The sequence below is a fragment of the Physella acuta genome, unplaced genomic scaffold (genome assembly GCF_028476545.2).
Source record: "Physella acuta isolate Inbredline_101_S28 unplaced genomic scaffold, ASM2847654v3 ptg000778l, whole genome shotgun sequence".
In the NCBI taxonomy this organism is placed as follows: Eukaryota; Metazoa; Mollusca; class Gastropoda; family Physidae; genus Physella; species Physella acuta.
In genome coordinates this window covers 93,209-109,142 of record NW_026732296.1, presented here as the reverse complement: position 1 = coordinate 109,142, position 15,934 = coordinate 93,209, and the positions used below count along the sequence as shown (strand labels likewise).

The 15,934-nt window shown below is 39.5% G+C and overlaps 1 protein-coding gene and 1 long non-coding RNA gene across 2 annotated transcripts; both read left to right on the top strand.

Moving 5' to 3' along the window:
* Window positions 1-7,446: 7,446 nt before the first annotated feature.
* LOC131950766 (fibrous sheath CABYR-binding protein) lies at window positions 7,447-9,739 on the top strand. Its single transcript, XM_059312951.1, has 2 exons — window positions 7,447-7,700; window positions 8,447-9,739. Exon 2 carries the CDS (start codon window positions 8,507-8,509, stop codon window positions 9,737-9,739), a length of 1,233 nt encoding a protein of 410 aa, XP_059168934.1. The 5' UTR covers window positions 7,447-7,700; window positions 8,447-8,506.
* A 1,481-nt stretch (window positions 9,740-11,220) lies between these two features.
* On the top strand, window positions 11,221-11,844 carry LOC131950761 (uncharacterized). Its single transcript, XR_009388335.1, has 2 exons — window positions 11,221-11,300; window positions 11,628-11,844. It is a non-coding gene; the product is annotated as an uncharacterized LOC131950761 (long non-coding RNA).
* Window positions 11,845-15,934: the final 4,090 nt, after the last annotated feature.

The following is a 15,934-nucleotide window of genomic DNA, read 5'->3' as shown; positions in this document are numbered from 1 at the left end:
CACAACTTCTTATATGACTTCAAGAAAAAAAAAATACATGCTAAAATCAAATTCAACTTAATCGTCGGAACTACCTTCTTTTTGAATATTACTGTTACATTATAATTAATGCCCTACTAACAGCAGAAGCATTTTAATTAGTTTTAATAGCACTAATTAAATTGGCTTTGATTTCGAAAATAAATGGAGAAAAGAAAAAGGGAAATAACTCGAATATATTTAAACAATATAGCAGATCCAAGAGTTACCGTACATTAACGGACTTTTACTGTCCTAGCTTTAAAGTTTTCGCCGCAGCTGATAAATTCATAAGGGGATGGGAGGCTCAGGCAGCAGGGAGATGGGATCAAAGACAGCAGACATTTTTCATGGTCGAGTCTGTAAAGCTCATGGCTGCTTAACCCGAAAGTACCAAGTTCGACCCCCCTGGCAGATGAGGTTCGATAGCTGGAGACAACACCAAAATAAAAAAAAAACTTCTGACTTGTAGTAGTTTTCTCTTTGGTGGACAAAGGCTAAGGAAGCAAATCCACAAAGGCTAAAATCGATGTAAACGGGCTAATTCATGGCACATAACATGTTGACATGTAATAACTGGGTTGGAGGGAAATCCTTTTCGACATTACAATTAACAACGAAAAAGGATAAAACATTTATTTTTCACTAGGCTGGGGTTTGAAGCCATCCATTGTCCAATTTTTCCCACGACAGCTGCCCAACTATTACCGTCCATAGACACAGACATGACTAAACATCGTGCTACTAAAACTAGAAATCACATTTTATTTCTTGAAATGTTTGTCTTGGCAAAGCGACATAAAAGTTCCTTAAATAAAATAATGTGTTGATTACAAGCACATTTTTACCAATCCCGTCTCCCCTTTTAATTATTTTCTTGATTAATGTTTCATAAAATACACGTTAGCCAATCAAAGACGAGCTATAGTGTGGGTAAAAAAATAATTAATTACCGCGGTGTTTCATTTCCAGCTTGCTGCCGGACTTGAAGCCAGGGAACGTTAACTCCTGGCGAATGAAATTGTAATCTTATCGATTGCCTCCCTTTGAAAAAGTCAGCCATTTTAATTTATGATAGAGCATTAAATCAACGATGTGGGGGTATTATGTTTTATAACAAGATTTTACTTAGGTCACAATGTCCGTGCTTCTATGCGTAGGTTTGTGGTCAACTAAAGGTCACAATGTCCGTTGCTGACTCTAATCTAAACATCATTTCATTTCTGATTTGGGACAGGTAGTAGTTACAGTTAAAATAAGTTCGATCAATGCAGAAAGAGTTGCAAGAGAGGCCTAGCATCCCAACAGGCAGAGGTTAGAGCTAAAGACAAGATAAAACAGAGGTCACAGCTAAAGACAGGATAAAACAGAGGTCACAGCTAGAGACAGGATAAAACAGAGGTCACAGCTAGAGACAACATAAAACAGAGGTCACAGCTAGAGACAGGATAAAACAGAGGTCACAGCTAGAGACAGGATAAAACAGAGGTCACAGCTAGAGACAGGATAAAACAGAGGTCACAGCTAGAGACAGGATAAAAAAATATTTTGTCTGCATTTGCAGATTTATCCGGCATTAAGATTATACATTTTTTTAAATATATTTTAAATTATATATATTATATATATATATATATATAATATATATATATATATATATATATATATATATATATATATATATATATATATATATATATATTATATATATTTTAAATATATTTTTTTTACGGCGACTATAAACGGAAAATTAACAAAAACATGTTTTTCATCCATGTTAATAATAATGATCGCGTTATTCTCATCAAATTCAGTAAAGGATATTAAATAAATAACTCGAAAACAGAGACCAACAGTACCAAAAAAAAATAAAAAAAATAAACGCACACAACACAACGGCCATAGCCGGGTCGAAATGCTAGTATCGTGATATCGGATTCCACGGAGCTTGCTGGGTTGTGAGTACATCCTTTACAGACACACGTTTACTTTACATATGACCAAAGCGAAAATGAGACAATGTTTAGCCTCTACATTTAAAAAAAAAGATAAATTAAAAATAAAATACTATTAATCCCAGAAGAAGATAAACAAAAACACAACTTCTTATATGACTTCAAGAAAAAAAAAATACATGCTAAAATCAAATTCAACTTAATCGTCGGAACTACCTTCTTTTTGAATATTACTGTTACATTATAATTAATGCCCTACTAACAGCAGAAGCATTTTAATTAGTTTTAATAGCACTAATTAAATTGGCTTTGATTTCGAAAATAAATGGAGAAAAGAAAAAGGGAAATAACTCGAATATATTTAAACAATATAGCAGATCCAAGAGTTACCGTACATTAACGGACTTTTACTGTCCTAGCTTTAAAGTTTTCGCCGCAGCTGATAAATTCATAAGGGGATGGGAGGCTCAGGCAGCAGGGAGATGGGATCAAAGACAGCAGACATTTTTCATGGTCGAGTCTGTAAAGCTCATGGCTGCTTAACCCGAAAGTACCAAGTTCGACCCCCCTGGCAGATGAGGTTCGATAGCTGGAGACAACACCAAAATAAAAAAAAAACTTCTGACTTGTAGTAGTTTTCTCTTTGGTGGACAAAGGCTAAGGAAGCAAATCCACAAAGGCTAAAATCGATGTAAACGGGCTAATTCATGGCACATAACATGTTGACATGTAATAACTGGGTTGGAGGGAAATCCTTTTCGACATTACAATTAACAACGAAAAAGGATAAAACATTTATTTTTCACTAGGCTGGGGTTTGAAGCCATCCATTGTCCAATTTTTCCCACGACAGCTGCCCAACTATTACCGTCCATAGACACAGACATGACTAAACATCGTGCTACTAAAACTAGAAATCACATTTTATTTCTTGAAATGTTTGTCTTGGCAAAGCGACATAAAAGTTCCTTAAATAAAATAATGTGTTGATTACAAGCACATTTTTACCAATCCCGTCTCCCCTTTTAATTATTTTCTTGATTAATGTTTCATAAAATACACGTTAGCCAATCAAAGACGAGCTATAGTGTGGGTAAAAAAATAATTAATTACCGCGGTGTTTCATTTCCAGCTTGCTGCCGGACTTGAAGCCAGGGAACGTTAACTCCTGGCGAATGAAATTGTAATCTTATCGATTGCCTCCCTTTGAAAAAGTCAGCCATTTTAATTTATGATAGAGCATTAAATCAACGATGTGGGGGTATTATGTTTTATAACAAGATTTTACTTAGGTCACAATGTCCGTGCTTCTATGCGTAGGTTTGTGGTCAACTAAAGGTCACAATGTCCGTTGCTGACTCTAATCTAAACATCATTTCATTTCTGATTTGGGACAGGTAGTAGTTACAGTTAAAATAAGTTCGATCAATGCAGAAAGAGTTGCAAGAGAGGCCTAGCATCCCAACAGGCAGAGGTTAGAGCTAAAGACAAGATAAAACAGAGGTCACAGCTAAAGACAGGATAAAACAGAGGTCACAGCTAGAGACAGGATAAAACAGAGGTCACAGCTAGAGACAACATAAAACAGAGGTCACAGCTAGAGACAGGATAAAACAGAGGTCACAGCTAGAGACAGGATAAAACAGAGGTCACAGCTAGAGACAGGATAAAACAGAGGTCACAGCTAGAGACAGGATAAAATGGCACTCGCTTGTTGATACGACGTGCGCCAGTGGTAGTTGATAGACAACAACAATAGGGGAGATAACAAGATCATATAACAGTTTTGTATTAATGACGTACTCCACAACAAACAAGCAGACTCCTTAATACAACTGAGGTGAGATGGTTTCGACCATTGATTCTGACACATATTAAACCAGAGATTTACAATAAATAAAGGAAAAAAACATTCTGACTTTTGATAATAATAAAACCATTGTTTTTTTAAATTACTTTTGTATTGAAAGAAAGGAACTTTTACCATATCTATTCGTTAATTTAAAAAATTTAAAATCTTGTTTAGGATTTTAAAAATTTGTTTTATATATTATTATGAGGAGAGGCTTCGGCTAGGTAGAATCCTGATGTTCTGATTAATCAATAAATTTAAAAAAATCATCGTGTTCAGTGTTATTCAAACAGATTTGGTTTTGAAAAATTGATTGTGTGGTTTTTTGTGTGACGTTTCTAATTATGGGACCTATTTCATGTTTTTAGTAGTTTCGGTAACTAAACAAGAAATATACGTTTTTCTGTGTTGTCAAACTTTGTCTCGTTAATCTAATTCTAAAATGTCGGCTAGTATAAATGATAAGTTACTCTTTTAGACGTATTAGATGAAGTAGAGTACATATTTCTTGACTTTGATAAATTAAGAAACAGTGTGGTCAGCACTAAACCCGGCTGCCTTTACTTTCCCTAACATGAGTAAGGTACCTTTCAGAGTTGGGTGGACTCAGGGACGTCGTGTAGCCTAAAGTCTGGACCGAGACTTTCGGGTGGGTTAGCAGTCGAGTGCTCTGCCGTGTTTCTTCCAGACTTTTTACTCGGGGGGGGGGAAGGCACTTGATATTTTCGGGGGGGGGGGGCGGTCAACATTTTCCGGGGGGGGGGGGGGGGCGGACACTGGTAAAAATATGTTTTCTATATTAATTCCATTTCGTTCGGGGGGGGGGGGCGGTAGACTTTCTTCGGAGGGAGGGGGGCTAAGCCCCCCCCCCCCCGAAGAGATGCCTGGAAGAAACTCTGATGCTCTGCCACACCGCCCTATTGGCTTGATAGAAAGTAAATAGATACTTAAATTTAAAACAAAAAAATATTTTGTCTGCATTTGCAGATTTATCCGGCATTAAGATTATACATTTTTTTAAATATATTTTAAATTATATATATTATATATATATATATATATAATATATATATATATATATATATATATATATATATATATATATATATATATATATTATATATATTTTAAATATATTTTTTTTACGGCGACTATAAACGGAAAATTAACAAAAACATGTTTTTCATCCATGTTAATAATAATGATCGCGTTATTCTCATCAAATTCAGTAAAGGATATTAAATAAATAACTCGAAAACAGAGACCAACAGTACCAAAAAAAAATAAAAAAAATAAACGCACACAACACAACGGCCATAGCCGGGTCGAAATGCTAGTATCGTGATATCGGATTCCACGGAGCTTGCTGGGTTGTGAGTACATTTGATAATTATCTGCAGACATTCACCGGGCCTCGGTGAGTGTTTACGCTTTGCTTTTCTAGGTCACGCTTTTCAAAATGGAGTATCGCCATAAATAACTTATCACGTCCGGCCCAGTTAAAATCTCACGTGATCTGATGACGACACCACGTGATCGTATTTAAGCAATAACAAGTTTTTGAGTCGATTTAAAAAAACAAACAAACAAACCCACGCAATAGTTAAATATTAAACGAGATAATATTTATTTTAAGTACAACTGGTCGCTTAGTGTGGGTGGTCTTCGCTCTTGTTTTACTTGTTGGAAAATTGTAGGCGGTTTACGGGGAGGGGGTGGGTGGGTGGGTGGGAAGTGTGCAGTGTTTTTTCCAGACTTTTTTCTCCGGGGGTGTACTTGAAATTTTCGGGGGGGGGGGGGGGGCGGACAACAATTTTCAGGGGGCGGACACTGTCAAAAGTGTATATTTTCTATATAAATTCCATTTAGTTCGGGGGGGGGGGGTAGACTTGCTTCGGGGGGGGGGGGGCACCGTCCCCCCGAAGAGATGCCTGGAAGAAACTCTGGAAGTGTGCCTTACAGTAGTAGTATCGTCTGTCAGTCAATTGGCCTATTTCGGGAGGGACACAGGTCTAGGGCCATATATATATATATATATATATATATATATATATATATATATATATATATATATATATATATATATATATATATATATATATATATATAAGAGAGAGAGAGAAAGAGGCTCCATCACTTGACACTACAGACTGTCTCCATCAATTGACACGCTATCAGCTGTAGCTGAGACTGGAGTACAAATACAAAAGTTAGCAGTTAACACAAACTAATCGATCCAGCTAAAGGTTAACAGTTGACACGGCTTAATCGATACACTCATTAAGTTAACGGTTAACAGGAAATAATCAATACAAACCTAATGTTAATGATGCCTGCATGACATCCATCTTAATAGGAAAGTACTGTACCCGGCTTAAGAGACGCTAAGGCAAAGTGTCAATGACTCAATTAAACGATAGACTCACAAACTAAACGCTAGACTCCAAAAAATAAACGCTAGACTCCACAAACTAAACGCTAGACTCAAACTAAGCGCTAGACTCCACAAACTAAACGCTAGACTCCACAAACTAAACACTAGACTCAAACTAAGCACTAGACTCCACAAACTAAACGCTAGACTCTACAAACTAAACGCTAGACTCCACAAACTAAACGCTAGACTCCACAAACTAAACGCTACAGTACAAATTACTTTTAATTTGTGTTTGCTCCCATAATAAATTATGATCAGTGTGAAAATTGAAGCACCGATAATGTCGATTTATTTGTAGTCGGATTTTCAATCGACATTTTTTTTATGTTACAGTTACAATCATATTGTAAAATAAAAAATAAAAAAAAATCTCTAAAAATTGTTTTTAAATCGTCCTGTTCTATAGGCATATAAAAAAAATCTACACCTCTGCTGCCTAGGGGCATGTTCCCTCTAAGGGGAAAACGATCGTGTGCAACGTATATTTTGTGTGCGTGGTGTTCTAAAAGTCTTATATAAGGATACATGTATTTTACAAAATGACTGCGCGGCAGTTAAAAACTACTGCACGGCCGCGCAACCGCGCAGCTTAGAGGGAACATAGCCTAGGGCACATGCACTTTACAGCTAAACACGTATGATTGGTTTCTCTATTTAATCTACCGTTACCTTTAATTTCACCTCCGTTTTAATCTGTCACAGTTAACCACCAATCAACCATTTTCCGCTTAAATTTGTTTCCTTTCGGAACCTCATAAAGTGTTTAAAATCTTTTCTAATAAACAATAACTAATCCCTCCATTGGCGTAAAAGACCAACCGGGGCCCTGGGACATTAAAAGACTTAGGGCCCTTACCCCACACGCAGATTTTTGCGGCAGGGGAGCGGCAGAGATCAAAAGTAAGGGAAGTAAGTGACACTCTTTAACTACAAAGTTGTGTATAATATCTAATTACGTTTTCCAATATTTTTTTTAATGAATATATTTTTACTTTGTTAAATAAATTGTTGTTTGCTATTTCCTCAATCCGCTTAATGTGCAAATTATTTAAATAGGCCTAGATAATTTATTTTTGCAAAGAATATCTGTATTTTTTAACAATTATTCTAAATTCTTTTTGCACATCTCTCTAATCTAAAAATAGCCCGCTTTGAAGACATGCACAAAACAATTCAGCACATCAAAGAAGATCGCCTTTACTGTGTTATAAATATGCCATGAAACTTGTTTGGCGTAATACACATTGTTTACCAAATACAATGACTACAATAACTAAAGGGAAAATATTTTCAGAAGACTGCAGTGGCAGGTACTTCCAGCTCAAGTAGAGATAGTTGTCCACCAGCTTAATATCTGTTTAAGTTTGGCAGTTCAATACAGTATCGAGGGGTATTGAAGCCGTCTCATACAGCTGGGAGTCGACTTTTAAAACTTCCGGTAATTTTGATAGAAAATACGTTGTATTATTTTTACGAATTCAACAAAGTACAAGAGTGCACTATTTTATTGGCTCCCTCGTCTAAAGTTACCATTTCAACGTAACTCTAGCCATCTTTCTGTTTGTGTTATGTGGGGTGCTGTGTGTTGTTTGTGTTGTGTGGGGTGTCTGTGTGTTGTTTGTGTTGTGTGGGGTGTATGTGTGTTGTTTGTGTTGTGTGGGGTGTCTGTGTGTTGTTTGTGTGTGATGTGGGCCGTCTGTCTCCATGTTATGTCATTATGTGGGTCATCTGGTGTGTGATGTAGTCCTGTGTGTTATGTGGGTCATATGTATGTTTTGTGGGTCAAATGTGTGTGCTTTGTGGGTCAAATGTGTGTGTTTATATGGGGTCTTCTGTGTTATGTGGGTCATCTGTGCGTATTATGGGGGTCATCTCTGAGTTATGTGGGTTATATGTGTGTGCTTTGTGGGTCATCTGTGTGTTATGTGGGTCGTTTTAATTACAAAAAGAATCGAGAAAGACATCGGATCCCGCAAGTTACTTACACATCAACTGACACAATTATGTACAGCTATAATAAATAGCGCAAAACAATATAAATCGTTCGGACCAAAATATTTTATGTTACATGTCCTGTACCGTTATATAGGGTAAGTGGTGGTTCAAAACGTTAAGTTGACGTGTTGTATAACATGCACATATAGACTCAGGTTTGATATACGTGTGTATTTTTACTTTAAACAGGACACTGGTGAAGATCCACCTTATCAGTTGAAGTTAGAAGGTGAATACGCACCTGATCAGATGGAGTTCGAAGGTAAAGATCCACCTGAACAGGTGAAGTTAGAGGGTGAAGATCCACCTGAACAGATGAAGTTAGAGGGTGAAGATCCACCTGAACAGATGAAGTTAGAAGGTGAAGATCCACCTGAACAGATGAAGTTAGAAGGTGAAGATCCACCTGAACAGATGAAGTTAGAAGGTGAAGATCCACCTAGACAGGTGGAGTTAGAAGGTGAAGATCCACCTGAACAGTTGAATTTAGAAGATCCACCTGAACAGATGAAGTTAGAAGATCCACCTGAACAGATGAAGTTAGAAGGTGAAGATCCACCTGAACAGATGAAGTTAGAAGGTGAAGATCCACCTGAACAGTTGAAGTTAGAAGATCCACCTGAACAGATGAAGTTAGAAGATCCACCTGAACAGATGAAGTTAGAGGGTGAAGATCCACCTGAACAGATGAAGTTAGAAGGTGAAGATCCACCTGAACAGATGAAGTTAGAGGGTGAAGATCCACCTGAACAGATGAAGTTAGAAGGTGAAGATCCACCTGAACAGGTGAAGTTAGAAGGTGAAGATCCACCTAGACAGGTGGAGTTAGAAGGTGAAGATCCACCTGAACAGATGAAGTTAGAGGGTGAAGATCCACCTGAACAGATGAAGTTAGAAGGTGAAGATCCACCTGAACAGATGAAGTTAGAGGGTGAAGATCCACCTGAACAGATGAAGTTAGAAGGTGAAGATCCACCTGAACAGATGAAGTTAGAAGGTGAAGATCCACCTAGACAGGTGGAGTTAGAAGGTGAAGATCCACCGGGAGAAATGAAGTTAGACGAGGCCGAGCTTGCCCCAGATATTGCCGAGATCTCCCCAGATATTGCCGAGATCTTCCCAGATATTGCCGAGATCTCCCCAGACATTGCCGCGATCTCCCCAGATATTGCCGAGATCTCCCCAGATATTGCCGAGATCTCCCCAGATATTGCCGAGGTTCAGATGATACCAGAGGAGGAGGAACGTTCGGACACTGATAAGTCGTGTGATGAGCCTGGTCACGTGATGAGGGAGGGTGACAGCTCGCTGGGCGATCAGCTGACCAGTGTGCGTATGAGCAGAAGAACCAGTATCACGTGGCTGAAATGGCTTTTTGTCATAAGCTTTGTTGTGCAGTTTTCGGGTGAGTTGGGATTACTGTGGTCATCAAATAGTGACGTCACCTTCCTGGTGGTCAAATGTTCATCACCTTCGTGGTGAAGTGAGTGAGTGAGTGAGTGAGTGAGTGAGTGAGTGAGTGAGTGAGTGAGTGAGTGAGTGAGTGAGTGAGGTGAGTGAGGTGAGTGAGTGAGTGAGTGAGTGAGTGAGTGGGTGAGTGAGTGAGTGAGTGGGTGGGTGGGTGGGTGGGTGAGTGGGTGAGTGGGTGAGTGAGTGAGTGAGTGGGTGAGTGAGTGAGTGGGTGAGTGAGTGAGTGGGTGGGTGGGTGGGTGGGTGAGTGAGTGCATGAGTGCGTGAGTGAGTGCGTGAGTGAGTGAGTGAGTGAGTGAGTGAGTGAGTGAGTGGGTGAGTGAGTGAGTGAGTGAGTGAGTGAGTGAGTGAGTGAGTGAGTGAGTGAGTGAGTGAGTGAGTGAGTGAGTGAGTGAGTGAGTGAGTGAGTGAGTGAGTGAGTGAGTGAGTGAGTGAGTGAGTGAGTGAGTGAGTGAGTGAGTGAGTGAGTGAGTGAGTGAGTGAGTGAGTGAGTGAGGTGAGTGAGTGAGGTGAGTGAGGTGAGTGAGGTGAGTGAGGTGAGTGAGGTGAGTGAGGGTAGTGAGGTGAGTGAGGGTAGTGAGGTGAGTGAGGTGAGTGAGGTGAGTGAGGTGAGTGAGGTGAGTGAGGTGAGTGAGGTGAGTGAGGTGAGTGAGGTGAGAGAGGTGAGTGAGGTGAGTGAGGTGAGTGAGGTGAGTGAGGTGAGTGAGGTGAGTGAGGTGAGTGAGGTGAGTGAGGTGAGTGAGGTGAGTGAGGTGAGTGAGGTGAGTGAGGTGAGTGAGGTGAGTGAGGTGAGTGAGGTGAGTGAGGTGAGTGAGGTGAGTGAGGGGAGTGAGGGGAGTGAGGTGAGTGAGGTGAGTGAGGTGAGTGAGGTGAGTGAGGTGAGTGAGGGGAGTGAGGGGAGTGAGGGGAGTGAGGTGAGTGAGGTGAGTGAGGTGAGTGAGGTGAGTGAGGTGAGTGAGGTGAGTGAGGTGAGTGAGGTGAGTGAGGTGAGTGAGGTGAGTGAGGTGAGTGAGGTGAGTGAGGTGAGTGAGGTGAGTGAGGTGAGTGAGGTGAGTGAGGTGAGTGAGGTGAGTGAGGTGAGTGAGGTGAGTGAGGTGAGTGAGGTGAGTGAGGTGAGTGAGGTGAGTGAGGTGAGTGAGGTGAGTGAGGTGAGTGAGGTGAGTGAGGTGAGTGAGGTGAGTGAGGTGAGTGAGGTGAGTGAGGTGAGTGAGGTGAGTGTAGTGAGTGAGGTGAGTGTGGTGAGTGAGGTGAGTGGGATGAATGAATGAGTGAGTTTGATGAGTCAACAATGAGATCTATACGATAAATCTTTCCAGGTGTAAGAGCCGATCCATGTTTTGGATTCACCAAACACCGTTACGAGCACCTGTCCATTTTTGGGTTCCCTATCTCACTCGACGTGTCTGAACCGGTCTACGTCCAATGGCCGGGCGCCTCCTGTTTGAATGAATGCCGCCCGGTTGAAAAGCCGACCGTTGAAAAAGTACCTGTTGAAAGGCCCTTACTCTCCCACTAAAGACCAGTGGAATCATTCTGTTTCCTTTCAATGCAAATGTCTACTCTTTCTATTAAGGTAAGCTTTGGGGAGAATCATTTATTTATCTTTTTAAATTATTGTCTTTGGGTAAGCAATTTGGCTGTTTTTTTTTTAAAAAAAAAACCTTTTTGATTTTAAATTGACTTATTGTTTTTAGTAATAAATTTTATGATTTTACTTCTTTCTTCAATTTTTCTCTATTTTACGGCTTTTTCTTTTTGTACTATAATTTAATCTCATGTTAATCTATTTTACTGCTTTAAATTTTTGTTCAATGATTTTCTTTCCTTAAGCCAATTTTGTTGGTTGTATAATTTTCTCTAGTAAGCTATATACTTTTTAATTTTAATTTTCCAATTTCAGGCTACAAAAACGGACGTATTACAAAGCACAGAAAGCGACATTAGATTTTTTCTGCTCCACCTGAATATTTTTTACAACCTTTCAATTGTAACGGTGAAATATTCATCCTTTAGTAAAAAAAATTTATGATGTTGTTTTATTTATATACTCTTATACTTATACAAAGCGATTGCAATTATGTATATTCTTACAGCACCAAATAAAAGCTATTTACATTTACATATTTGTATAATGGGTTCGCTACTTATTTCAACATTTCTCGTGATTTGATGTCAGCCTGTCCCCCTAGAACACTAGTTCAAACGGAGTGAACTAGACGGAGAGCAAACACAGCACGGAGCGCGAACTAGACGGAGAGTGAACTAGACGGAGAGCAAACACAGCACGGAGCGCGAACTAGACGGAGAGTGAACTAGACGGAGAGCAAACACAGCACGGAGCGCGAACTAGACGGAGAGCAAACACAGCACGGAGCGCGAACTAGACGGAGAGTGAACTAGACGGAGAGCAAACACAGCACGGAGCGCGAACTAGACGGAGAGTGAACTAGACGGAGAGCAAACACAGCACGGAGCGCGAACTAGACGGAGAGTGAACTAGACGGAGAGCAAACACAGCACGGAGCGCGAACTAGACGGAGAGTGAACTACCGGATTTTTGGCGGTGTTCAAATAGGCGAAGATCACCAAGCCAATCCTTTGTGTGCGGCACAACAGGATTTGAACATAACCTTGTGGTTGTATGTATTCGCTCTAACTTTCCCAGACCTTCAAGGTGTAAAGCACTTGAAGTGACTAGCATGGCTCGCCGTGAAGTGGGTCGGTGTGTAGTGATAAAGATGAAGGAATACGGACACGTTTTCCCGGACGGGCTACTATTTTATTCCAATACCTAGATGCGTTATCATATAACCCGAACGGACACTTGACCCAATCTATATATATAATTCTCTTCTTGGATACCCCAGAAAACACCAAGCTGTAAGCGCACCTAGCAGTCCCCTCTCTTCCTCTCTAGGCATATCCTTACCACCCCCACCCCCACATGGTCTGGTAAGCTGTGGTTCACGCTAAATGTTTACAATCGTAGAGCCGGGTTTAGTGACGGCTAGTAGGAGCAGATAATTTAGTTTGAAACTATTTTAAACTTAGGGGAGGTAACTAAGAGGAGGCTGCTTTTACGGGTGGGGGGGTTGGGGTCGGGGGAAAGGAGGGGGGGTTATCGTCCTTAACGACCTACTGATAGTGTTTTTAAAGCAGATATTTTCAGTGGCAGCATTGGTACTGTCGAATTCACAAATTATGAATGACTGAAAAGTAGAAAATAAAACAACTAAATAGCAGCATATGATAGGCCGTGGGTCGGCTTGTACGACAATATTTTGTATTTTTAGTAAATAATGATTTTATTTTTATTTCTGACAAATTTTTAAACAAGAATAGGTTTTGGTTGTTTTTCATTGTTAATTTAGAATATGGATGTAAATTTGCTTCTTCTTCTTTGTTCTTAGTTGTCACGTTAGATGGTATTCACTCCAACTGAGTTCAGTATTAGTATTACGTGTCAACATGTTATGCGCCATATAGGCTTATGACTCGGATTTCACAATTTCAGCATCAATCTTGGATTTGATTCCATATCCTTTGTCCAACCAAGAAAAAACTACAGGTCAGCAAGTGTTTGATTTTGGAGTAGTAACTCCTAGGTTGCTGTACCCATATATCGAGCCTCATCTGGCCAGGAGGTTCAAACTCGAGAAAACCCTAGTCGACACCATATAATATTCAATTTAATACATTAAAAATGCATCTAGGTTTATAAGATACTGGTGTAATATTAATGTGTATAGTGTATAGAAGCAGTGGCGTCTCTGGGTCGGTTGTCACTCAGTGCGGCACCTAATGGTGTCACTCCCCAAACAAAAAAGTATAAGTTAATAAATGAATAAATAAACACACACACACACACACACACACACACACACACACACACATATATATATATATATATATATATATATATATATATATATATATATATATATATATATATATATATATGTGTGTGTGTGTATATATATATATGTGTGTGTATATATATATGTGTATATATATATATATATGTATATATATATATATATATATATATATATATATATATATATATATATATATATATATATATATATGTGTGTGTGTGTGTGTGTGTGTGTGTGTGTGTGTGTGATCTTGGCGTCTGAGTAAAGCACCACCAATAGCCTCAGGCTACCTGTGCTAGTTTAAACATCGTTCGTCGCCTCATTGCCTGTCTATCTAGCCGTGTTGATCCGTTTTCTAATGATTGACGTTTTGAAAATATTTTTTTCGAATTCTTTTTAAATGCGACAGATCTTGAAAATTGCTTTGTCAATAAAAGGGCAATCAACTCGTCTGATTCAACATCAGCGTAAACAAGTTTACCGACAGCTACGGGCATGCGCATTCATGTTTTACGGCACTGACCAATCAGGGATTAGAAGCATTCATGTTTTACTGCACTGACCAATCAGGGATTAGAAGCATTCATGTTTTACGGCACTGACCAATCAGGGATTAGAATTCGTATTATCTGCACATTCAGAAAATTGGGTTAACCTGAAAAAAAAATGTTTTTCTTTTAAATGATAGAAATATTGATTGGATTCAAATTTGAAAGAGCTGTACTTAATTTAAAATTACATGTCTTGTGTAATGTTCTGTTTTTTTACAGTGGTGCTCAATGTGTGCAATGTGGGGCAGTGGTGAGTGGTTGTAACTATGTTATCACACCAAATTAAGCTGCGAGGGGGACCATAGGAAATTGAGTTTAACGGTTACATCCGGGGTCGGTGTTCTGTAGAAGTTATCACAAGTTAAAAAACCCCACAAGTTTTGCAACAGTTTTGCATTGAGTTCAGTTAGCGCCCGAGCTGTCTAAATTACGAAAACAAAAAATAAAAATAATTAATTAATTAATTAAAAAATTCCGAAAATTAGGTTAAGTTAACTGTTAAAAAAACCAAGTGCCCAGCATAATTGTTGTTCTGTCAACTAATACTGGGAACTGAACTAGAGACACACAGGCCAACAATAATGTGACTACTGCTCGACCACACAGTTCCTTACATTAACTAACGCAGTTGTTCTCATCCTTTTTTTTGAGGTATCTAACCCCACCAGATTCATTTGCGCATTTACCTAACACTTCTTTACATTTCTGTCGTCGGCACAGACAAAAAATGTCAATCAAATGGGTCTGGTGTGTGTCTGAACTCTACCGATGACTGAGACTGATATATTGAACCCATTGGGTTCGATTAAATCAAGGTTAAGAACCACTGAATTAATGCAAGAACATGTCTATTAACTTAACACAGAACCTTCCAAGGACTTCCAACTTCACCAACTGGCTAACCCGACATGGAACTTCATCTAAAAAAATACCTACTGAATAAGCTTCTTTATCTTTTCCCGAGTCACATTGGGCAGATGAAGTAGAGTTCATCTGCTTCAACCACCACAGCACACAACATTCAGGTGGCCTAGGCGCCTTTGTTTCTCTAACATGAATCAGGTACCCTTCAGATCTAAATGTGGGACTTTCCTTCAGATCTAAATGTGGGACTTTCTACAGACGCGAGCCCGTGATCCGAACTCCAGACATTCGGGTTAGCATTCGTGAGTTCTACCACCCGACCACGCCGTTCCCACATAATTAACATACACCTATTTTAACAGCGTTAAAAATATTTATTTTACAGACCACCCTTTTTTTTTTACTTCAACTTAAGAAAATAAAAGAAATTCTCCGTGTGAAATCGCTCTTCACCTCGACATTCACGACAGGTATTTTTAGGCAGAGATCAATGAAAGCTTTGACACGGAAACTGTCACAGCTGACAAAATGTCGGATTCTCCAAAGTAAGTGTTGACAGTACAGCGGCAGTAAGTCGATTAGGGTTGTACTTAGTCTGATGGAGGAGTTAATTCCCCTTTTTATTTAGAGGGGAGGGGAGATGGGGCGATAGACACTTGAATCAAACGAGCGGAAAGTAATGTTGATGTCTGTTGCTGTTAATCAATACGGGGGGGGGGGGGGGGGGGGGTTTGGCTGATCGGTTTGTCAAGGTTGACGGAATGAGGACAAGAGGGGGAGGGTGGGGAGGGAAAAAGAGGGGGAGTGTAAATTAGAACATTGACCTCCTCGTGTCATGTTCACAATACGTCCCACATTTGATAGGGTTCGTTTATAACGGTCACGCTCCGGAAGGGGGGGGGGTGTGGAATAAG

Coding starts and splice junctions, on each gene's coding strand:
- LOC131950766 (XM_059312951.1), top strand. CDS start 8,507: ATGGAGTTCGAAGGTAAAGATCCACCTGAACAGGTGAAGTTAGAGGGT.